General features: G+C 65.1%; 2 protein-coding genes across 3 annotated transcripts; both read right to left on the bottom strand.

The window, feature by feature from the left end:
- Positions 1 to 3775: 3775 nt before the first annotated feature.
- On the bottom strand, positions 3776 to 5532 carry LOC132525981 (uncharacterized). Its single transcript, XM_060159608.1, is given in 4 exon segments — positions 3776 to 4618; positions 4620 to 4725; positions 4728 to 4948; positions 5507 to 5532. Coding segments are annotated over 4 exon segments (762 nt in total). The 3' UTR covers positions 3776 to 4209.
- DUSP8 (dual specificity phosphatase 8) lies at positions 3776 to 20536 on the bottom strand. 2 transcript variants are annotated; one of them, XM_060158179.1, is made up of 7 exons: positions 20435 to 20536; positions 14245 to 14583; positions 12666 to 12804; positions 8360 to 8526; positions 7697 to 7856; positions 7449 to 7572; positions 3776 to 7200 (listed from the first exon to the last, which is right to left on the bottom strand). In XM_060158179.1, exons 2-7 carry the CDS (start codon positions 14473 to 14475, stop codon positions 6156 to 6158), a joined length of 1866 nt encoding a protein of 621 aa, XP_060014162.1. In that variant the 5' UTR covers positions 14476 to 14583; positions 20435 to 20536; the 3' UTR covers positions 3776 to 6155. The 2 variants fall into 2 exon arrangements, with proteins under 2 accessions (XP_060014162.1, XP_060014163.1); XM_060158180.1 differs by lacking the exons at positions 12666 to 12804; positions 14245 to 14583; positions 20435 to 20536 and adding an exon at positions 10547 to 11722.
- Positions 20537 to 22895: the final 2359 nt, after the last annotated feature.

Raw genomic sequence — 22895 nt, forward strand, 5'->3', positions numbered from 1 at the left:
GGGAGCCGCTTCTTTCTTGCCCCCAACCCCTTCTCCCTTCTAAAACCATCACCACATAATCAGGCCCCCACCACTCTTTCAAAAAGACCCCATGTCTGGAGACCCCCAACCCCTGGGCCAGAAGCAGGTCCTGGGACTGCCTTTTACTAGTCTCGACACCCCTGCCCCTGCCAAAAACGATGAGGTTTCTCTGGGGGCTCAGCCTCATGAGCTCCCACTGACTGGGTGGGCTAGGCACCCACAAGAAGCCCTGCTGGGAGTCAGCCCCACCCCCAATTGTCTGCCCAGCACCCAGCCCCCTCCCTTTCTGGGAGAATGGGACACCAACTCCCCATTTCCATTCTTCAGACCTCGAAGCCTCCATGGCTTCTCCTGGATGGCAGAGGGCCTCTCCCCTGCTCAGGATGGACCACTTTTCTGCAGAAGTGATGAACCCCACCCCCAGCCTACCTGCCGTCCAGAGCCACGCAGAGCCATGCGTCCCTTCCCATCCCTTGGCCAGAGGTGGTCAGCTTCCCAGCAGGGCACAGTCCCACCTCTGCCCTCTCCCTACACATGCCCCAACCTCTCCACATGCAGCTTGGCCTCCGGAGGCCAAGCCACCCCCCACAGCCTTACTGAGAACCGACCCTCTTCGCTCTCGCCCTGCTCTGAGCCCCAGCAGTTCTGAGCCCCAGCAGTGCCTCGACAGATCCATCCACAGAAGCAGGGTCTGAGCTAGACGGGGCCTCAGGGGCCACTGAGGCTGACCCTGACCCTCTGGGGGACATTGGAGAAGTTGGGCCTTGAAGAGGGTTGACTGGGTCTCTACAGTGGTGTGCAGCTCCGACACTGGTAGTTTATGGTTTATTCATTGAACGTTCACTGGACACCTTCTTTTTTTTTTTTTTTCCAGTACGCGGGCCTCTCACTGCCGTGACCTCTCCCGTTGCGGAGCACAGGCTCCAGACACGCAGGCTCAGCGGCCACGGCTCACGGGCCCAGCCGCTCCACGGCACGTGGGATCTTCCCATACCGGGACACGAACCCCTGTCCCCTGCATCGGCAGGCGGACTCTCAACCACTGCGCCACCAGAGAAGCCCCACTGGGCACCTTCTTTAGCAAGGACAGGATGCCTATGGTCCAGTGGGAGGCTGGAGGTAAGCACACAGCTTTAATATACGGCCGACTAATAGAGGTGCACTAGGTGTGATGGAAGGTTACTACTCACCCACCTTCTTCCCCTCCCTCCCTGCCTTCCTCCCATTTACCCATCCCTCTACCCCCTACCCAGCCATCCATATACCCCTATTCACCCATCCACTCCTTAATCACCCATCCGTCCATCCATCCATCCATCCGCTCTCCCTCCCATCCACTCACCACTCATTTATCTACCCACTCACCCATCCACCCACCCCTGTAGTGTAAATGCCTGATAATTAGCTTTTTTGATTGTAACACTAAGCTTTTGATTGCTGAGGCATCAAATTTCATGCTGAGGCATTCATTTCAACGACATCTATCTGGGGCTTCCCTGGTGGCTCAGTGGTTGGGAGTCCGACTGACTGCCGACACAGGGGACACGGGTTTGCGCCCTGGTTCGGGAGGATCCCACATGCTGCGGAGCGGCTGGGCCCGTGAGCCATGGCCGCTGAGCCTGCGCGTCCGGAGCCTGTGCTCCGCAACGGGAGAGGCCACAACAGTGGCCTGCGTGCCGCAAAAAAAAAAAAAAAAAAAAAAAAAGGCATCTATCTGGAATAAACACAATGCCAACTACACAGCTAAAGAGCCAGGCCGCCCCACCGTGAGGGTCCCCATGAAGAAAGCCCTGGGTGACCTAGATAACTGACCCCTTGTGTGACCCCGTGTTTCCCTTCCCTTATTCCCACTCTTATGTCTTAATTTACCAATAAAGAGTGAACCCGCGAAACCCTAGGCACCCCCCACTCGAACCCAATACAAGCAGAAGCCCGGGCCCACACTCTGTCTCTCTCTGCCGGTGACCTCTCTGTGTGACCCCAGGCGTACTGCCCAGGCCTGGTAGTTAACCTTGTTTTTGCAAAGTTCCCTGATGGTCGTTGCCTCGATGTGTGTCCCACTTATGGGGGCGCCCGCAAGTAAGACAGGCCCAGGCAGGGGCCGTGGGCATCCCTAGCCCATGGCATCGCTGTCTGTAGGCTGAGACCAGCCGCAGACAATCCCATGCCACCCATCTACCCCCAGCCCCGCATCCCAAAGCCATCAGGCGCCTAAAGCCCTTGGCCTGGGGGGCAGAGGCAGAAGCAGGGGTGCCTAGCGCCTAGGAGACCTGGTGTGGGGGGCCAGACTGTGGTGGTCGAGAGCAGGGGGAGGCCAGCCCCCAGGGTTCAGATCTAGCCTCACTACCTGGCTTGTTCAGCACTTGGGCAAGTTGACCCCTGGGGGCCTGGGGGATTCGGAGTCCTCCGCTGGCCCCAGGGCCCCTGCTGGGTACCCCACCTCCCTCAGGGTTAGGTGCTGCTCCAAACGGCCGTCAGCTTTTTCCAGTCCTCCTTTCATTGACTCCAGGGGGCTGCCAGAGTTATAAATAGATGTTCTCGAGCTAAAAATAGCCTTGCCAGAGAGGCAGTCAGTGTTTCTAGCTTTCGGCCTCTTTGAGGACTCCTGCGGGTGCAGGCTTCAAGGACCCTACCTCCTCCGCAGCCCCGGCCCTCCCGGCCTGGCCCTTGCACGTTCTCTTGCTTCTTGAGACCACACGTTTACTACACACGCGTGTGTGTGCTCATATAACACGTGTGTGTGGCCACACACACATGCACAGACACAGGTCTGGCCGGTGTCCCTGGTTTGGGCTACCTGCCTGCTTGCAGAGGGGGAGGGTCCCCAGGATAAGCAGGCCAAACCTCCGGAGGGTCAGACCCCCTGCGGGGAGGTTGCACTGCATTAGCCAGAGGACGCTGGGGCTGAGGGCACAGACCTGCTGGGGAGGCTGCCCAGAGACTTGGGAGGTGAGGGTCCCCGGAAATGCTGAGAGTGGCGCCTGGCACAGAGCTAGCGCTCAGCGTGTCAGAGCCGTCGTTACAGTAACGGCCGGGCACACTTTGGAATGGCCCAGAGGAGTCAGGTCTACAATGTGTCCCATGAGAGCACGGCACGGACGCTCAGAGCTGCAGCTGTAAACACACGTGGGCCGGGGAGCCTCAGCCCCGCCGCACTGACACTGCAGTCTCTGCAGCCCTGGCAGTGAGGGAGGGAGGCCTGCAGGGGGGCGCTGGTGCCAGGGAGAGGAAGCCGGTGGCTGGGGACACACACCAGTACTTCCCACCAGGTACCCTTGTGTGCCTTTGGGCCTTGAACCTTCAACGAGTAATTTAAACAACAGCGTAAAAGCCAGTTGTAGACACTCTGTATAGCTAGACCCCCATTTCTGTTGGGAAGGCAAGCTGTGGTGTGGTACGTACGTGCGTGTACCCACACGCTGCTCACGCGTGCACACACACGGAGGTGTGCGGGGAGCTGTGGTTATTTCTGGAGAGTGGGGTGGGGGCAGCTGAGGGGAAAACTGAGCCTCCGTTTTATACGGTTCTAAGTTATTTAAATTGTCAGTAGCCTGAAACAGCAAAAAAGGCTGCGCTACATCGTACGCCTGCCCCTCCGCCACAGCAGGCCCACTGGGTTCTGGGTTCGGGGCTCTGAGCAGTGAGTCGGGGGCAGTCTGACTCTCCAGGCCCCACACCCCAGCCTCCTGGCCCCAGGAAGCCCCTCTACACCACCGCCCACCAGCCCAAAGAAGGAGGCAGCCGGAGGCGTGGAGAAAACATCCATCTCAGGATTTATTACAACACGTCGTTTCCAAATACAAAAGAAGGGGACAGGACAGGGATGAGAGAGCGGCCGCGCTGGGAAGGGGTTCTGAGGTGGGGCAGCCCCGTCCAGAGGGACCGGGAGCCATGCGGGGGGACCTGCCACCTCTCCTCCGCTGGACTTTCCAGCAAATAATAGGAGGGGGCCGGGTCCATTCTGGGGGACCCCTGATGCCGGGGCACTGGGCCGGCAGGAGGGGTGGGAGGGCCAAGAGAGACTTGGAGAGAGCTGGGGCCCTGCCCCCTCCCCTCCCTGCCTGGGACAGTGGGTGGAAGTGACCAGGGAGGGGCTCTTGCCCGGTGCCCAGTGCCGCCAGCACGGGGGGCAGGGGGCGGCCGAGACGGGACCTTCTCTCATCACAGCTGCTCACTTCGACCAGCGTCTCATGAGCAACAGCCCCCACGCGCCCCAGGACAGAAGCCACAGCGGCTCCAGCCCTGGACAAGGACGGAGGGCGGGGAGAACGGGCCGTGGGACCCGCTCCCAGGGTGGTGGGGCCCAACCAGCGGCCCTGAGCACTGTCTCCTGGACAGCTTAGGGGTAGGGCGCGGAGTGGGGACCAGTGCATCCTCCACACCCGGGGTCACCTCAGGAACACAACGCGATAGACAGACAGGAGGCAAATTTACATAATCAATAATAATAATAATAATTAACCAATAGTAATAAATAGTTAAACCTCTAGTCCATAGATTGCAAATACAACAATGATAGCTTATGCTCTTGGGGGACGGGGTGGGGACACAGGGAACAGGAACAGAAATTTTGTTCAAAGGGGGGATGACGGGACATAAGGCGGGGGTCAAAAGAAGAACAAGAAACAGCTAGAGGGCAGCTGGGGGCAGGCACGCCCCCCCCCCCCCGCCCCGCAACGCCTGCCTGAGGACTCAGTCCTGCCCAGGCCACCCCTTCTGCCAAGCCCCTGGCCTCTCCCCAAGGTGACCAGCCCCCACTCCTGGACACTCTAGGACATCTGAAGGTTGGGGGACACCCACTCCTGCCTCCCAAAGCCTTGGGTCCCACTGACCGAGGAGGGGTAGCTGGGGCTTTGCTCCTGCCCTCACCCCCAGGCTGGCCCACCTGGGCCAAAAAGCCACCTGGGAGTAGGGACTGGCATGTCACCTTGAAGATACCGGGGAGGCTTCAGAGGAGAGGAGAGGGGTGTACAGGGGTCTCTCTCCTCCGAGGCCCCTATGGAGGTTGGGCAGACGTGGGGGACACCTCCTGCATCTGCTCACATCAGGGATATTTACGTGGAGGCGGCCCTCCCAAGCTAAGGCCCCCACCCCCCGAGGCATAAGGGTCTGCCAGGCGCTGACTGCCCCCTCCCTCTGCAAGGCAGCCACTCCTCCTGGAGGGACCTCCACCCGCAGAACAAGCCCCTAAATCTATCTGCCCCCTCTGACCAGCCGAGCCAGCACTGGCGGCCCAGCTCCTCCAGCCTGCCACCCCCCAGGGGCCAAGCTCCCCCTCCTGCTGGCTCTCCCACTGGCAGCTGGCGCTAGGGGGCACCCCCAAAGCGGAGGAGAGGGCAGCAGCCTCCCCTCGGGCAGGGGTGGGGGCATTCCACCTGCATCCCTGCCCTGTGGACCCATGTCATCTGACACTCGGGAGCCCCCTTCACCGCGCTCTTCCCCTCTTCCAGACCCCAGTCCTCTGAACACCCTGGGCCCCCAACACCTGCCAGGCAACGGGCCCGGGGGCATGGGCGGTGGGGGTGCCCTCTAGGGCACCGAGACCTGGCGCCTGGAGGTGGCCGGGGGGCTGGCGGTGCCTCCTCCGCTCCCGGGACACCTCCTCCCACCTATGGCTTTGGTGAAGTGCCCAGAAAGGAGCAGAGAAGGAAGAGGGAGGAGAGGAGGTCGTGGGGCGGGGGAGGGGCAGGGAGGTTCTGCGGCTCAGTTTGTGGCAAAGGTTTTTTCATCTTTTTTTCCCCGTATGTAAAAAGTGCACGAAAGCTCAGCAGCCTCTTTGCAACGGTCAGCAGTGTTTCCTGGGGGAGGGGGGAGGGGGGAACCCCAGGCCTGGCACCCCAGCTTGCAACTGAAGGTGGCCTCATATTGCTTAGAAACGTGGGCTTCAGTTTAAATACCAGACAGTAAAAATAGAGCTCCGAGGACCGCCCGCACTGTTGCCAAGTCATTGCCAGAATGAACAGCTTAAATAAATAAAAAATGGAAATATTTACTTCTCGATAAAAATCGCAGTAAAACCATTTACCTTTCATTGCATTATATATAATATGTATTTATAGCGGGCCCAGCCGAGGGAGGGCAGCGGAAGGGCTGGGGGCGCCGGGTCCCCGCGGAGGGGCCGCTCCCGGCCGCGGTCAGGACACCTCGATGACCTCCGCACTGCCCGAGAAGCTGGCCTGCTTGCCCAGGGCGGCCCGTTCCTCGCCGCGCGCGCGCCCCTCCACCATGCCCTCCTCAAACTCCATCTGGCAGCTGCGGCGCTTGAACTGTGTCTCCGGGGCCGGCTCGTCGGGCCAGCCGGTCCTCGCGTCCCGGGCCTCGGGCCTCGCCGTCTCCCGCCGCCGCAGGTCGCCGCCTCCCGCGCCCGGCCCGCTGGCCCGGCCGAAGGGTGCGAACCGCGCACCGCCCGCGCCCTGCGCGCCCTCGGGGCTGCAGCACCAGGGCCCGTCGGGGGACGGTGTGCCCGGGGAGTCGAGCGGTGGCGCCCAGCCGCCAGGGCCGGCCGGCTGGCTAGGGCCGGGCAGCCCGGGCGCCGACAGGGCCGAGAGGCCGAGCCGCGGAGTCTGCCGGGCGGCGTCACCGAAGTTCAGGCCGAGGCCGGGCGCCGGGGAGCCGGCCAGGGGCCGGGGCCGCCGGCGGAGCCTGGGGCGTGGCTCAGGCGGCGCGTCCGGGCTGTCGGGGCTGGGGGAGGGCAGGCTCAGCACGCCCCCCGATGGGCTGTCCAGTTTGCAGAGTTTGGAGGCCTCCCCGGGGTCGGGGGGCCCGGGGTCTTCGGGCTGCCGGCTCGGCGCGTAGGCCGACTTGATGTCCAGCGAGAAGGAGCGCTTGAGGCGGTTGGTGTCCTGGAGGCGGTCAGAGGAGAGGTGCAGGCCACGCAGGCCCTGCTGCAGCGCGCTGGTGGCCGGGGCGGGGGCGGGGGTGGGGGTCTCCCCACCCCCCAACTGTGCGCCCTCCCTGGTGGTGATGGCCGCTGCGCTCCCGGTGGCAGCACTCTCTGAGGTAGGTGGTGGCAGCGGCGGCAGTGGGGCGGCAGGGCCCGGGAGGGGCTCTGGGGTCCCAGGGTGGGATGCCCCGTCGCCCTGCAGGGCGGCCAGCAGCTTCAGGCTGCGTTCGTACTCCAGCAGCTGGCCCAGGAAATTGAAGTTGGGCGAAATGGACGGGCGACGGTCCTTCACGAACCTGGGGTGAGAGCCGCTCAGTGGGGGCGGGGCTCCCGCCAGGCCAGGCTGCCCACCTGACTCTCCCCTGCCCCCACTGCCCACTCCGGGGCACAGAGCTGACGTGCAGACCCAAGTGTGCCGGGGCTAGGCTCAGGCCCCCATCTGCAGCTGGGGCAGCCAAAGGGGGGTGCCCTTCACTGCTGGGCCCATCCAGTGGCTAGTGGTCGAGAGGGGAGGGGCCAGGCCCAGGCGGGAAGGAGGGGCTACCTGTAGGCGTCGTCGGAGGACATGCCCATGGTCTTCATGATGTAAGCGATGGCGATGGTAGCGGAGCGGGAGATGCCGGCCAGACAGTGGACGATGACCTGGCAGCTGGACAGCTTGGCTTTATCTGAGGGCAGGGGGGCCAGGTGAGGGCTGGGGCTGCAGTCCTCCCCGACCCCAGGTTCAGGACCCCTGGCCCCCTGCTTCCAGCCCTCCCCCGGGACTGGGCAGGAGGGTGCTGTCCACCTCACCGATGAACTCGATGGACTTGTCCAGCCAGGGCAGCAGCTTTTCACAGTAGTTGTCATTGATGGGAATGCGCAGGAAGCGGCTCTCACAGATGAAGTCAGGCTTGGGGCAGGAGTTGCTGGCGTTGAGGACATAGCTTATTCCGTTTTGGGTCATCAGGTCCTGGGAGGGTGGGAGAACAGGTTGCAAGGGGGTGCGGCTGGGCAGGAGGCCCGAAAGCTGGGATGCTCTTGTGGTGGGAGGCTGCAGGCCCCATGCGGGGAGGAGGGGAGAGTTGGGGAGGGGGTGGTGAGGAGGCTGGCGGGCCCTGAGAGCCCCACCTGTGGCCTGGCCTGCCGTAGGCTCCCAGGAATTTTATGGCTGGGCTGCCTGGGCGGTGGCTTTACCCTCTTCCCTCGTCACCATTTTTAAAACACGGGGTTCTTTCAGGGCTGGCCAGGGGCCCAGTGACATCAGCAGTTTGGCATGTGGGCTGCACTGCCAAAGGGGCAGGGAGTTGCCTCTCCACCCAGCCTGGCCAGGCCCTGCCCGAGCCCTGCTCTGGTCCTGCCAGGCCCCCTTGGGTCCTCCCGCGCCCCCAACCCGTGCTTCCCCCACACCTGTGTGCATCCGTCATTCCCCCAGACCAGCCTAGGAGCTGCTTCGGACTCCGGCGGTGCACGCACCTTGTTCAGGACATCCTTCTGGGAGCCCAGGTAGAGGTGAGGCAGGATGCGGGTCAGGCCCACGCTGGGCACGGGCAGGCAGGGCTGGGAGAGGCTCATGGGCAGCAGGGCAGCAGGCTTGCCCTCACAGAGGCCGGGGAAGCAGGAGGAGAAGGTGGCAAAGCCCCCTGCAGGAGGAGAAGCGGAGAGACATGCGTCACGGGGTGGGCCGGCTGGGGCAGGGGAGCCAGGCCACCCACCCACCACCGCGGCTCAGCCACACCCACCCGGACGCCCAGCCCAATCGGCGAGCCTCTGGCCTGAGCACCTGGTCTCCGTGCTGGTACTGGAAGGCCATTCTCATCGCAGCGGGGGCGTGGGCCGGCACATTTACATCACCTGCCCCTGCGCTAATTCCTCCTCACACTAATCAGGGGCTGGCCTCGCTGAGGACGCCGCTGTGATGCCCATAAAAGTCAGGGCCCATAAAAATGATGGGCGCTGCACGTGCAGGGCCCACAGAGGGGCGGGCTCAGAGGCCACGGGGGTCTTCCTGCAGGGGTATCACCAGCCCCTTCACACTGTGGCCTGGGCCAGGCTGGGCCTTCCTGCCTCTCCCCCTGGGCTGATGCAATCCCTCCCTGCCTCCAGTTGGCCAGGAGCCCCGGGCCAGGCTTGGATGCCAGGACCGGGAGGCAAGGGCTTCTGAGGGCCAGCCTGCCCCCCCACACTGGGCATGACATCACCCACTGGAGCTGGCAGAGCCAGCAGGGGCATCTGCGCTCAGGTTACGGCTCCATTCCACCCAGCAGGGGACTACGGAGGAGCAGAGGCTGGGCTGAGCTGGGAACGCTGGGGACCGGCAGCGCGCAGGCCACGCGCTATACACGTGGCTGGCATGTGTCCTGCCGCCTTTCCCGCACGTGTGCGCTGGGCCAGATTGGTGGAGGGAGACCCTCCGCTGGCCAGAAAGGGCTGAGGGGGGCCCACGGGCACACGTCTGACTCTGCGAGTGACCGCGGGCCTCAGTGTCCTGGTCCTGTGCGCCCCAGGCACTGTTATGAGGCTCAGGGAAGAGGACCAAGAAACCACTGGGCCAAGGCCTACCCCATCCCGCGGAGGAGGCAGGGGAGCCAGGCAGGTGCCCTGTGCTTTCCTGCCCTGCCCCACAGACACAGCTGGTGCCAGAGACCTGGCTGATTCCGGAGGACAGAGCTGCCTGGTGGCCTCAGCCTTCGCCCCGGTCCAGCTCGGTGCCCAACTAGAATGCCTGACGTGTGCACTCCCTGTGCCCCCAACAAAGCCTTGACCTTGGGGGGCCACAGAGGTGGGGGACCTCCAGCCTAGGGGTGTGGAGGTATAAGCCTTGGAGGGAAAGGGGTCCCTTCCTCAGAAACCTGCTGGCTGGACAGGGAGAGGCAGGTGACTGACAATGCCGTGGCTCTCAGGTCCCCAGGAGGGGAGGTGGGCTTAGCTGGGTGCCAGGGTGGGCCCCAACTCACAGTCCAGAGCCAGGGGCCCCTTGGATACTCCTGCTGGAGGACAGCGCCCACTGCGGACGGGCAGGGTCTGCACCGTCTCTCCCAAGGCTCCTCTGCCCCGGTTCCCCTACTCTCTGCTCTCTCAGCGTCAAAGACGGACAAGTATGGAGGTGGGGGAATTCCATCAGGAACCTCCCACCTAAAGAGAGTCTCAAGGCAGGTGCAGAGACCTGCCGGCCTTTGCTGCAATTCCTGGAACCCCCAGGAACCCCCTCCAGGAAGAGCCAGGCAGCTTGGGGTGCCCCCTACAAACCCACTGTAGACAGCAGGTCTGGTAGGGCCTGAGACTGCAGTCCTTCCGCGACTTCAGGGCCACCCCAGGGTCTGGGGATGGGTGACAAGGGCGGATGCCAGCAGCCCTGGACCCTCTGCAGGTCCCCCACCCCCACCCCGGCCCGGACTCAGGGCCTCGCCGAGGGCTCTCCAGGGCACCTTCCTTCCGGAGGGACCCCCCCAACCCCCTGCTCTCTCTGCCTTGCAGGTCAGGGGAAGCCACACGCAGCTCCCAGGCTTCACAATGAAACCCCGAACCCGCACAAAAGCGCACGTCCTGGGAGGACTCCCGGCCCCACCCGCCTCTTCCACCACGCGCTCCTGCTCGGACCGGGGCGGCGCGCCCGGGAGCCCCCACCGCCCCGCCGCGGTCCCAGGCTGGGGCCGCACCCACCCTCCGCGCAGGGGCTGCTCCCTCCGCCGTCTCCGACCACGGTGCGAGGGCGACGCGCGCGGGCTGAGCCGCCTGCGGCGACATCACCAGCCCGCATTCCGCAGGGACGCGCACCGGGGCGCAGCCGGCTTGGGCAGGACCGCCCGCCGCTTAAAGGGCTAGGCTCCCTTTCCCATGCCCGCCCCCACCGGACGTCACCAGCGGAGCAGCTGTGGGGGGAGGGGCGCGGCATTGGTCACGGCAGCCGGTTCTGGACCCCGGCACGGCCCGCCCCCACGGCCCTCTCCAGCAAACCTCGATGTCCTGGAGCTGCCTTCTCTCTGGCTGTGCCCCACCCACGGAGGGGACCTGGTCCTCCCTTCTGGCTTCTGCGGTGCTGGTGATCCCCGAGAAGAGACTCACTTCCCCTTTGTGGGCGGGCAGCATCGCTCTAACCCCCTCAGCCTTGCCCTGCCGTTCTCACTGGTTCAGGTGGGCACCGTGGGCCAGGCCAGGAGGCCGTCCCCAAGTTCGGGTCCTGATTTGGCGTCACTGTGAGCCTTCCCCATATGGTGGGGGGTCACGGCTTCTCCCTGGCTTGGCCCTCAGAGAAATGGGAGCGAATACTCTAACCCTGCAGGGTGAGGCAGTGCTTCCTAAGGCTGAGTGAGCCAGGTGGGGCACGGCCGGGTCCCAGGTGACCCCCCCTCAGCCCCCCAGGGAGACAGACCATGAGAGGCTCTGGCCTTTCCCTGGACAGCCCAGGGGTAAGGGAGGGCGCTGCTCCAGTACCCGCTTCTCAGACTCCCAGAAGGGCCTCTGGTTGTCACTTCTGGCTGGGACACACGTGCGTCCACACACACACACACACAGGGGCTCCCATCTGGGCCCTGGGAGGGTTCCCGTTCTGCCCAGGACCCCTGTAAAACTGCCCCCCTGCTTGGTCCCCAAACCGAGCCCAGCGGCTAAATCAGAGGATCTGCATTTCTGTGGCTTCTGGTTCCCAGAGTTCACACACACACACACACACACACACGCATGCACGCACACGCACACACACACACGCGCACACACACACACACACGCGCACGCACACACACAGAGCCAGGTGCAGACACCCTCTGACCTCGCAGAGCCGGCCATGCAGAGCCCTCCGTCCTGGACACGACGCACGTGTAGAGGGCAGCATGCACTCGTGCAGCCCCTCCTCTGAGAGGTCTGCCCAGAGCTGCCTGGCTCCTGCAGCTGATGGAGCCCGCCTGCAGCCGCCCCTCTCCCGTGCCCACCGACCAGCACCCCCGTCTCTGCTCAGTAGATGCTCAGGGCAGGTGTGCCGAATGAACCGAAGCATCCCACCAGCTGTGTGGTGGTGGGGGTGACGCCAGCGTGCCCCCCCCCCGCCTGCTATGGCCCTGGGCAACCAGAGGCCAGGGGCACCCAGGCAGGGAGGCCACATGCCCCCGGGACAGGCCCTGGGCCACCTGGGCAGGGGGTGGATTCTGCAGAAGTATGTTAGCCACTGCCTACAGGAGGAAGGAGTGGGTAAGAACCACAGTGCAGCCTGCATGCGTGCGTGTGTGTATGGGGGGCTGGCCAGGCTGCTTCTGGGGAATGGGAAGCCCTGTGGGGACTTCCACTCGCCCACCAGACAGCAGTCATGATCAAGCAGGCTGTTGTGAGGCCACCTGTGCCAGCTGGAGTGTTCAGGGGACCCCCCCCCCCGTGTGGGACAAGTTCTGGCCCAGTGCCGTGTGTGCGTGTGCGTGTGCGTGTGTGGCGGGGTGGGGGTGGTTTCCAAGGCAGACCGGGTCTTGGCCTAGATTCCTCCCCCATCTCCCCTGCCCCAGGCCTGTGTCGGGGGTTCCCTCCTGTCCCCCTCTTCACCTGCTGGTGGTGGGGATGGGCCTGTGCTGGAGGGGGCTCTGAAGTGTGGTGGCCCAGAGGAGGGGTCCCTGGAGCCCCTGAGAACTCCAGAGCTACGGAGGTTCATCCCCACCAGGCCCCCAGTGCCGCAGCACACACTGGTCTCCGGGCTCAGAGAGGAGAGCAGAGGCAGAGCCAGAACATGACTCCTGAGACAGACCCCCCACCCCACCCCCGCCAAGCTGCCGGCGGCGGGGAGAGAGGCCTCCAGACGCACCTGTGAGGATGGCCACGCTGTCGAAGCAGCCGTCCAGCTTGCTGAGCAGGATGGAGAGGAAGCTGTCTGCGGCCAGCACGCTGGCGTCCCTTGTGCTCTGGTCATAGACCACCACGTCCTGCGGCTCCGTGGCCTCCACCTGGGGGCCAAGAGGGCAGAGGTCAGGGTGGCCGGGCACCTGCCAGCTGCCCCACCCCCTGCTGCCACTGCTGCCGCTGGTCGGGGGATGGAAGGGAGGGGCTGCCGCTTGGGTGCCCCAAGGGGAGTGGGGGCAGGCACCCAGCCACAGTTCACACCTGGACAGGTGTAAATGCCCACAGCCACACGGGCAGACCCTCGGAGCGGGGAGGGCCAGGGGGACACGCATCCCCGACGTGGCCGAGCCCGGTGCGCGCGCTCACACGAGTGAAGGTGACAGACACTGTGGGCCAGGCCCGCGTGGAGGAGACACGGGGAAGGCAGTGGGGCTCCCGGCAGGTGCACACAGGGGCCAGGTGGCAGGCGCACAGGGAGGCCGGGGCTGCTGGCTCCCAGGGAGGCTGAGGGAAATCAACTCTTCCTCAGGGACCCGGGAGGCACACTTCGGGGGTTCTTAAGTGGGGGGGGTCTTTGGGTCTGGGCTCTCCTTTCCTCCCCGGCCAGTGATGGGGAAACTGAGGGCTGCGGCAAGACCCCTCCCCCCAGTGATCCAGGCAGCAGCAGCAGGAAGCGGGGGTTCCGGCTGCCCCCGCCCCTCGGGTGCCACCGGGGCCCAGATGTGGAGCAGCTCCCGCTCAGACGGCAGCTGGTGCCCCGCCCCCCAAGCACGCTCAGCCCTTAAGCCAGCTGAGCTGCCAACCCTGGGCCAGATGATGTCACCGGCAGCCAATGGGAGAGCGTCCTGGCCGGGAGACCTCGCTAGGGGTTATTAATCACTGGATTCCCCTCACGGTAGCCATGGGGAGCCGGTTCTGCCCTTGGGGTGGGGGGACTCCCATCTGGGTCCTCTCACATCCCAGCTCTGCACGGGGCAGGGCCTGAGACCAAGACCCCTCCCTCAGGCTCTGGGCTGCCTGGCGGGCCACCCCTCCCCCACTGGAGGTGCCACTGCCTTCCCAGGTCACGGGCCAGCAGTCCCGGTCCCTCCCCAGTGCGGACTCAACACTCCTTGGGAATAGAGACAGGATTGTTCTCTGCAGGTGACCTGAGACATTCTTGGGGGCCACAGAGAGAATTCCGGGTCCTCAAGACTCCGGAGGGGAAAGAACGGGGGGCTGGGGACATGAGCTGTCTGCGTGAGACCCTCGGCCACCAGGCCCGTCCTCTTCCAAGTCCACACAGCCATCAGGGTGCGGGCCGAGTGGGGACCCAGACGGGGTCAGTGGCTCTGGGAGGGAAGGAAGGGGGGACGGGTGTTGAACCTGTCAGCGGAGGGGAGGGGCCTTCTTGTAGCCCTAAGAGGGAGCGGGGAACTGCTGTACGATGGCTCAGATTCCAACCCTTAGGAGCCCAGGTTAGGTTCGAAGGCAGAGGAGGGGCAGCTGCCCCAGCCCAGGCCCCCGGAGGACCCTGGAGCGGATGGGCAGGCACAAGGCGGTACCTGGCTGCGACAGGTGGGCTGGATCAGCTCCGCGATGGTCACCCTGCCCTGCTGCAGTCGCCGCTTCACCAGCTTGGAGCAGCAGATGTTGACGGAGCTGAGCACGTGCCAGCTGTTGTACTCCACGAAGGAGCGGCTGTCAATGACCAGTGGCCCCCCGGGCCCACCCCGCAGCAGGCTGGCCAGCTTCTTGGCATCCATCACCTTCCGAGGGAGCCGGTCCCCGGCCATGGCGCGGCAGTGGGCAGTGGGGAGGGGGTGAGCCCGGGAGCGAGCAGGGGCCGCTCCCACTGCCCGGGTGTGGCCTAGGGCTCCGAGTGCCTGGGCATGGCGCCAGACCTGCAAGGACAGGCAGACTGTGAGAGGCGCTGCAGGCCCCGGGGTGGGCATCGGCAGGGCGGGCCTCCGAGGGGCACCGGCGCGTTTGGGCCTGACGTACGCCCGTGGGGCCCTCCCTCCCTCTGGCTCCTCTGGCTCCTCTGTGCAGGTCGAGCTCCCTGACCCCTCTGGGCTCGACTCGGGGAGTCTGTGACCCATGGAAGGGTGCTCGGGAGTGGCCCGTCCACTGCTGCACCCTCCCGGTCACGGCGCCAGCCTCCCAGCAGGACACGGCAAGGCAAGTGGGGGCTCACGGAGGGAAGGGCCTCGGGGCTCAGGCTGGGCTGGAAAGGCAGGACAAGGCCTGAGGGCCCCTCTCCCGGGCCCTTGGGTCCACGGACCCTCACTCATTCCAGAACACCTCATTCTGCCCCTGCATCTCCTGTCATCCCACCCCTGGGATGCAGACCTCTCCCCAACCCGGCCTCCACATCTTCCCACTTCCCCGCACCCAGGGCAAGGCAGGGTCCGGAACACGCCCCCACCCTCCCCCACTGCCAAGCCCTCCCGTCTGTCCGTGGCACACCCTCCGTCTCCAGCCCCTGCAGCCCAATCGCTGCATAAGCTGATAATCTGGATGGCGGGGGGGAGGGGCTGCCTCCACCAGGTGATGGAGGGGGTTCAGGCGTGGAGTTCTGCAGGCCAAGGTTTAGGCATGCCATGGGCCAGCGTCCTCCTCCTGCAGGGGTGACAGTGCAGCCGGACACCCCAGGCACAGCAATGGCCGGGGGTCTAGCGGGCCCCTTTTGGGGACCAGTAGGTCCAAGGATGGGGTGTGGTGGGGGGCACCCGAGGACGAAGGTCAGTGTGGGTGACCCGCATGTAGGACCCCCTGCTCAGGGGCGCCCAGAGGGAGCAGGAGGTGGGTGGGCACACGGGGGCTCCAGAGCCTGGGCGGAAGGCCCCTCCCACAATTTGTGCCAAGGCTCTGCCACCCCCGTCCTACCTGCCAGGCCTGGCCTTTCTCTAGGCACCCCCAAGCCTCAGAGCGCCCCCCGGAGGCATGCAGCATCAGGACGATGAGTTTGCTTTAAAACTGCGGAAACTGAGGCTCAGGGAAGGGGTGGGATCAACCCGATTAATGAGACTGGACAGAACCCGGGGCGTCCACGGCTGCCATTCACTCAGGGTCTTCCCTCTGCCACATCCCCAGCCATCTTGGGGGTGGGGGAGGCCGGGAGACAGATGCTCCCTCCAGGGACCACAGAGAGGGAACCCCCTCTGCAAGCCCCCAGCCTGTAGCTGCAGAGAGCGTTGGGGTGCGGCACCTGAGGACACTCGTCACCTTTCAAACAGCGCTGATGACACTGGGGACAGCTGCCACCATCTCTGGACCACCCCCTCGGGCGGGCTCCTAGGCTGGGGAGGGGGATGGCGGAGGTCACAGAGGTGCAAGGCAGGTGGGGACCGGCCCGCGTGGTGTGGGCAGCCCCAGGCTGGGCCACCGGAGCTGCTGACAAGGGGGTTGCCAGGATGGCCCTGGACAGTGCTGGGGCCTTGGGGTCCCGTTCACAGACACCCCACTCCTCAGGCACTCCAGTTCAACTGCGGGGCAAGGCCTGGGGGTGTAGCTGGGGCTGCTGCCCTCCTGAAGGCCACGCCAAGCAAGTTCAACAGCCACAGGGCCTGCCTACTAAGGGGGTCCCTGCCTGTGTGCCAAGGGGTCCCCAATTCGATTCCTGTCTGAGCTGTTCTGAGACGCTTTTCCTGAGTGCTAACCTGAACCTTGTCAAGGCTGTGGCAGGCCGTGGCCACCAGGTCCCCTTTACACGCTGCTCCTGCAGGCCTGAGCAGAGCCTCCCACCCTTTGATGTGGACCACAGCCCAGTTCAGAGGCCCAGGACCCTGACAGGGATGCAGTGGGCTGGGGACACCGTGGGCCAGAGGGTCCTGTCCTCATGGGTTAGGTGGGGGTGGGCTACCTCCCACCGAAAACGACAGAAGCCAAATGGAACTCTGGTGCGGGGACAAGGGAGGGGGAGGGAGGGGAGAGGCCTTCGCTCTCCCCGTGGCCAGCCTGCGCGCCTCCCGCCCTCTGGTCCTTAAATGACCGGAGGGACGTGGAGAGTTGCCCACTCCACAGATGGGAAAGGAGGCTAGAGGAGGGGCAGGGAGGTGAGGTTGGAGACCCAGGGAGGAGAGTGGGGGCAGGGCTGGAGGGGGGGGCAGCTTGATCCCAGGCCCGGTACCTGGTCCCCGCCCGGCCGCCGCCTCCCAAGGAAGCCTCCGGCTCGGCCCTATTAACCAGTGTAGTATTGTTATTTGCAGCCGAGGGGGACTCATTAGCAAGTTGGCACCTCCGTCGTCTCCATGGCAACAGCAGAGGTGCCAGGCAACCGCTGCTCCTGCGGCAGCAGCACGGAGCAGCTCGCTCTGCAGAGCCAGGTCCCCTCCTCGTTTGCTGGCTCCCACCCGCTCCACCCTGCAGGTGCCCAGTGGCTGGGCCTGGACCACCCCAGCCAGGCCAGCCCCTCTCCATCCTGCTCCACCAGGTCCTAACCTTCCTCACCTTCCAGCAGCCACGTGCACAGGCTCCCTCCCTCCCACCCCTGGGAGGCCTTCTCTGAAAGACCAAGGTCTGGCCAGAGCACCCCTCCTTTGAGAGACCTACACCGAGCTGGCCTCCTGGGTGGGCACCCGCACCCACAGGGCCTCCTCGGACCTGGAGCTCCTGCGGCGTAGACCCGTCACCTCCTGAGGTGCAACACACGGATCAGGGCCTGGAGCTGGGCAGCAGGGTGGGAGGGGTGGAGACGCTCAGGGCAGCCTTGAGCAGAGCAGTGGGGCTAGAATAGGCCAGGTGGGCACAGAGGCAACAGACATGGTAGGGCCTGGGCCTCCCCGCTTTTAAGACCCACCCCAGGCTCAGCGAGACCCCTTCCCTGGGGAGAGAGCACCCAGAGCCTGGGCCAGGTGTGAGGGAGGCACAGCCCCACACACCCCTATCAGCGGGCCCAGGGCCAGGGAGACAGCAGTTCCTAGCCCAACAGCAGAAGGAGGCCCCTCCCCCCCCGCCCTGGCTGGGCATGGCCTAGGAGGCCGCAGGCAGTACCCGGGCTCCCCGAGGCCAGGTACATAGACGCAGCGCTGCCTGGCCCCCGTGCTGCATGCAGGCTGGACACGCCCCTCAGCACACTGGCTGAGCTCAGGGCCTGGTACTTACCCCATTCCCCGAGTCCACCCCAGCTCTGTGTGCAATTATTCACATGACAGTGCGTGTGCACATTCATGTGGTCACTGGACGCGTGCGTTCTCACATTCTGTATGCTGAATGCCCCAAGGTCCCAGGGTGCCTGAACCCCAGGTGCAGCTAACGCATCTCCTCGCACGGGCTCCCACATCCTCCACGCGGCACATCCATGTCCCTGAGCACATGCATGACCAGGAAACTCCCAATCAAGGGCATCTTCACCAGAGGACTTTGCGCTCAGCGTCTAGGGATCCATGACCCCCAGAGACGGGCAAACAGAGACTGCAGCTCACTCACAGTGTATCTCCAGCCCTTGCGGAGCCTGGTCACACAGGCAGGCCTCAGGAAGAGCTGACGGTGGACGGACCCAAGATGCTGGGTGTCAGCTCACTCTGACCCAGGGGAAGGTTTGGAGGCAGAAACTGCTACACTCAGAAGGCCAGGAGAGAGACTGGTAGGGGGTGACCTTCCAGCGGCAGGGGGCCCACGTGCACAGACCAGGTCAGCTCGCTTGACCCTTTATGTTACCAGATGTTCTCGCCCCCACTCTCTGCTCCCCCTCAGCTCTCTGGGGTGAGTGGCACAGGACCCAAGCTGGCCTTCATCTGTCCCGGTTGGGCTTGGCAAGGCCAAGCAGAGCCAGCCTGTCCTGGGGAGGCTATGGACTTGGGAGACAGTGGGGTGGAGGCCCTACCCGCTCAGTTCCCGCGGATCGGGGCTGAACTGGGATAGGAGGGCTTAGCATGGCGTGTGGGTCCTTGGAAAGGCAGGCTCGGGACCCTACGAATCTAGGTTTCCTCTGTTCCTGCCTGGCTTGTTTTAGCCCCACTGATCTGCAAAACTTCTGCGGGTCACCATTCCCCCCCACACCCCACGCCATGTTAAATACCTGCGCCAGCATCTACCCGTCATTGTCCCGAGGGGTTCAGGCAGAGGCGGCCTCAGCCTATACAGCCCCGATGGTCAGAGTCTGACCCACATCACTCTTGCTGTGGGTTTGGCCCCTTCCTCTCCTTTCCCTATGAGCTGCACATCTAGGACATGTGCAGACACTCTCTGGCTTCCTCCACCCCCAGCCCATGGTCCCCCGAGCTCTCTGCCTGGTTGAAGCTTCTGGGCCCCAAGGTCAGTCTCAGCCTGAGAAGAGAGGTGATGCTGGGAAGGGTCCTGGAGCAGAAGGTGACTTTAGGCATCTTTCTGCATCTTTGTGCATGGAACCTGCTTTTCCCAGAGGCAGCCTCTGGGGCCCAGGAGCCTTCCCAAGGGCTGTGGGCAGCAGGGGACCAGAACCTGCCCAGCAACTCTTCTGGGGCCCTAGGCTGACTACAGCAGGAGGTGTTCCAGCCAGACTTCAAGATGAACTCCCAGCTCCTGGTCACATGATCTGGCCATCTCTGGCAGGTGCTTATCAACCATCTGAGGAGCGAACACATGGGACATCTGTCCTCCTTGAGCAGGACGGGGCGCTGGATGCTACACTCATTCCCGGGGCTGCCCTGGGAGCAAGGTCTCAGGGAGATGACGGGGAGTGCACAGACCCTCAGACCTCCGCAGACTCCCAGGAGCAGGGGCACAGGGCAGGAAGAACACCGCTCCCCTGGCCTCCAGCACCCCCCCACAAGCTGCACAAGAAAACTGCAGACGCCACACTAGATCCTGTCACCTCTCTCCTCCATCCTATGGAACCGCCTACCCCCGCCCCCTCATTACTGCGGAGCCCAGGCCCCAGCGCTCCACTTTGCAGAAGCCAGTGCATTTTTGCAGCAGGAAATTAGAAGGCAAATTCTCCCAGAAGGGATGACCTGGTGGGGGCTGGGCGCACTGTTGCCCCCTCCCCTCCAGGCCAGACTATTACATACCCCCCACCCCAAGGTGGGCGCACAGGCTGAACGAGAACGGTTGCACTCAGCCTGGCAGTGCCAGCCCCTCCCCCAGCCCCCGCCGCGTCTGCAGCAGGCTGGCGGATGGCCTTTATTCCGCAGAGGCCAGCTGAGCACCCCGAGGTGGGGGAGCCCATGGTAGCTTGGCCAGACCGGGGAGATGGATCTCTAGTCCTTCCCCGCCGGACGCGGAACGACCTCTGTCCTGAGGCTCCCACCGGCCAAAGACCCTCTGCTCCTATGGCCCAGGCCTCCGCATCTCCCAGCCCGGCCCGGGAAAGGACGATCTTCTCCAATTCTGGCCCCAGCAGGGGGCCGTCCGGGGGCGTTTGGGGCTTGCGCAGAGGCTCGTACAGATCCACGCTGGATCGCAATGGTCCTCCTCGTCCTTAATTCATGCCCCTCCCCCACCAAAAAAAGAAGGAATTGCGCGGAGAAAGGTGGCGAAGCGGTGGCCGGGTGTGGGCCGGGCCGGGGTCCGCTAGGCGCCGCGGTAGGCGGGGGAAGGACTTATCGGCCCGGTCAGCGGTGTCCCCGCAAGCCGGGTTGGGGGCCAGCGCCCCGCGGGCCGGCGCCGCTCACCTCCAGACGGTCTCCTCCATTCGGGTGCCCGCCCGGCGCAGCCCCCCGAGCGCTCCCTACGCGGCGCCCCCCCGGCCGGGCAGGGCGCTCCGGCCGCGCGCCGGTTAACCCCCACCCCGCCGGCGCCCCGTGCGTCCCCGCGCCCGGCGCCCCCGCTCACCTCGTTCACGCTCGCCTCCGGGCCGCCCCGGGGACCCGCGCCGCGCTCAGAGCGCCCGCTCGGCCGCGCAGCCCATGGGCCCGGCGGGGGCCCGCGCAGCCGGGGCAGGGGCCGGGGGAGCGCGCGGGCCGCGTCGCCGCCGCCGCCGTCGCCGCCGCCGCGGGGAGCGCTCGCACGGGCCCGGGCGCGCGCACTGCGGGCGGGCACGCGCGCTCGCGGCGCGCATCCCACCCCGCGGCTCGGCGGGCGCGGCCGGTGAGGCTCCGGCTCGGGCTCGGGCTTCGGCGTCCGGCGGGGGGGCCGCGGAGCCGGCTCGGCCGCCGCGCTCAGATGCGAGTGACAGGCCCGGGGCGGAGGGCGGGGCCGCCGGCGGGGATGAGGTCATGCCGAGCGAAAAAAGCCCCTGACGTCACCTGCAGCCAATCAGCGTGCACGGCTCGGGGGCAGGTGACGTCAGCCGGAGCCCGGGCTTCGGGTGCAGATTAAAGGCGGCGGCGGCAGGGGGCGGGGGGCCAGGCTCACCGCCGCCGCCCGGCGCCCTCTGCCCTCACCCCTCACCCCTCACCCCGGCACCGGCTCTTAAAGGGGCCGCGCGGTGTCCGATCCCGCGCCGGGACCCCACCTCCTGGAAGACCTCTCAGTCCCAGCCCTCGGCCCCACCCGGAGACCCTAAGACTCGTCGCACACACACCCGCGGAGGGTCCAGTTGTCCGGGTTCCGAGCACGAGGGTTCTCTCCCCGCCGGCCTGGCCGGAGCCGGCGCCCCCTCCTCTCCCCGCAGCCTTTGTTCGTGCGGGGCCTGCCGCGGGGAGAGCCTTGCTTAGCCCGGGGCCCGGCACGAGCGCGCACTGCGAGCCCGGCCCTGCGCGGCGCTTTACCTGCGGCATCCGCGCTTCCCCTCTCCACGACCCCTGGAGGTGGGAACCTGGGTCTGTATTTTACTTGGGAGGAAATGAGAAGCTCAGAGGCGAGAAAGTTTGCCTCAGGTCACATGTCTCATGAACTGTGGTGTGCGTGGGGGGCGGTCCCCAGTGCAGCGCTGTTCCCCCAGCCCCACCGATGACCTCCAGACTTTGTCGCTTACAGTGAAAAGTGGCCCCTAAGCAGCGCTCTAGGGGACCCGACCTGACAGTGTGACCCCCACCGCTCCGTAAAGGCAGTTGAGGGTCCGCCCCTAGCCGACCGCGGTTGGAACACAACCACTGGGCGCTTGGACGCTGGTTGTCCAGAGCGGGAGCAAACATAGGTAATTACACCTTGGGCAAGTGTCGAGCGGAAATACCCTGGAGCCGGTGGGCGTCCGGGTGGTCACCCCAAGATGGTCACCCCGGCTTGCACCCCAGGTCCGGGTGCAAGCAGTGACTGGAGGCCAAGTAAGCGCCCTGGCGCAGCAGGGACCACCCCGGCTGGAAAGGCCTTTTCTCTCCGCCGGGTGCCAGGGCAGCGGGGGGTGAGGCGGAAGGGGACGGGCCATCAGGCACCTACGATGGCCAAATGTGTACTGAGCTCCTGTGTCGGACACTGGGGGCTTAGCTCTGGGAAAGGGGAAAAGACCCCTGCCCAGGGAGCCAAGGAGCCCTGGGAGTCTTTGAAGGTAATTATTTTTGGGGGGAGATGTGACCAGACGGCCTAAGCATTCCTAAAACTCCTCCCCCAGGGCTACCAGGTGGAGAGCGAGGGCAGTTCCTCCTCCAGCCTGGAACCCCCAGCCATGGCAGGTCCCTGGGGGGCCACCCTAGGGCTCCAAGAGAGGCTTTGGCCCCCAGGGAGTGCAGCCCCTTCCCATGGAGGGAGGGATCTGAGAGGCTGTTTGAATGAAGGTTCACAAAAAACGTTGCAGGGGACTGCTTCCTGCACCGTCCTGGGACAGGTGGGCACTCAGGACCCCAGAGCTCTGAGTGGGACTGGGAGAGGGCAGCAGGAGGGGGATGGGTAGGGCTCTGGAGGGCCTCTCGGCTTTCCCATGCTCAGTTCTCCGGATCTCTGGCCTCAGAGCTTTGCACACAGTAGGTGCTTAGTGAGTGCTTGGGGCCCCTCCCTTGCAAGCCTGAGGAGTGCCCAGGTAACTTTGAGTACATGGGGTGTGTGTGTGTGGGGGGGGGGGAAGAGTGTGTTCCTGGCTCAGAGCCAGCACGTAGGAATAACAAACATCCGTGGGGGGTGGAGGGGGGGTGGGGCTGCGGCTGGGATCAGGTCCTTCCTCTTTCCCTGCCCCAGGTGGGCCCCAAAGGAGGAAGGTCCTGCCTGGGGGAGAAGCCCTGGCTGGAGGTGGAACCTGAGCTCAGGGAGATGCCCAACCCCCATGCATGGCCAGGTCAGGTCCGCGATGGAGTGTGGGGTGTGGCAGTGGCCTTGCTACCTTTGGGCTCACTCCATGTCTGAAAAGTGGAGGAGGCTGGGTCCTGGGAGGGGGTAGGAGGATTCAGGCTCAGCACCCCAGCTGGCCTGGTGGCCTGAGCCT

Source organism: Lagenorhynchus albirostris, chromosome 9 (genome assembly GCF_949774975.1).
Source record: "Lagenorhynchus albirostris chromosome 9, mLagAlb1.1, whole genome shotgun sequence".
Taxonomy (NCBI): Eukaryota; Metazoa; Chordata; class Mammalia; order Artiodactyla; family Delphinidae; genus Lagenorhynchus; species Lagenorhynchus albirostris.

Bases quoted from the DNA above. Each gene is read 5' to 3' on its own strand.
- DUSP8 (XM_060158179.1), bottom strand. From the start codon at position 14,475: ATGGCCGGGGACCGGCTCCCTCGGAAGGTGATGGATGCCAAGAAGCTG. The intron at 7,857-8,359 runs GTGCGTGCACCG...CCACCCTCCCAG, and splicing joins AGAAGGATGTCCTGAACAAG to GACCTGATGACCCAAAACGG. The intron at 7,573-7,696 runs GTGAGGTGGACA...CCCTGCCCTCAG, and splicing joins CAAGTCCATCGAGTTCATCG to ATAAAGCCAAGCTGTCCAGC.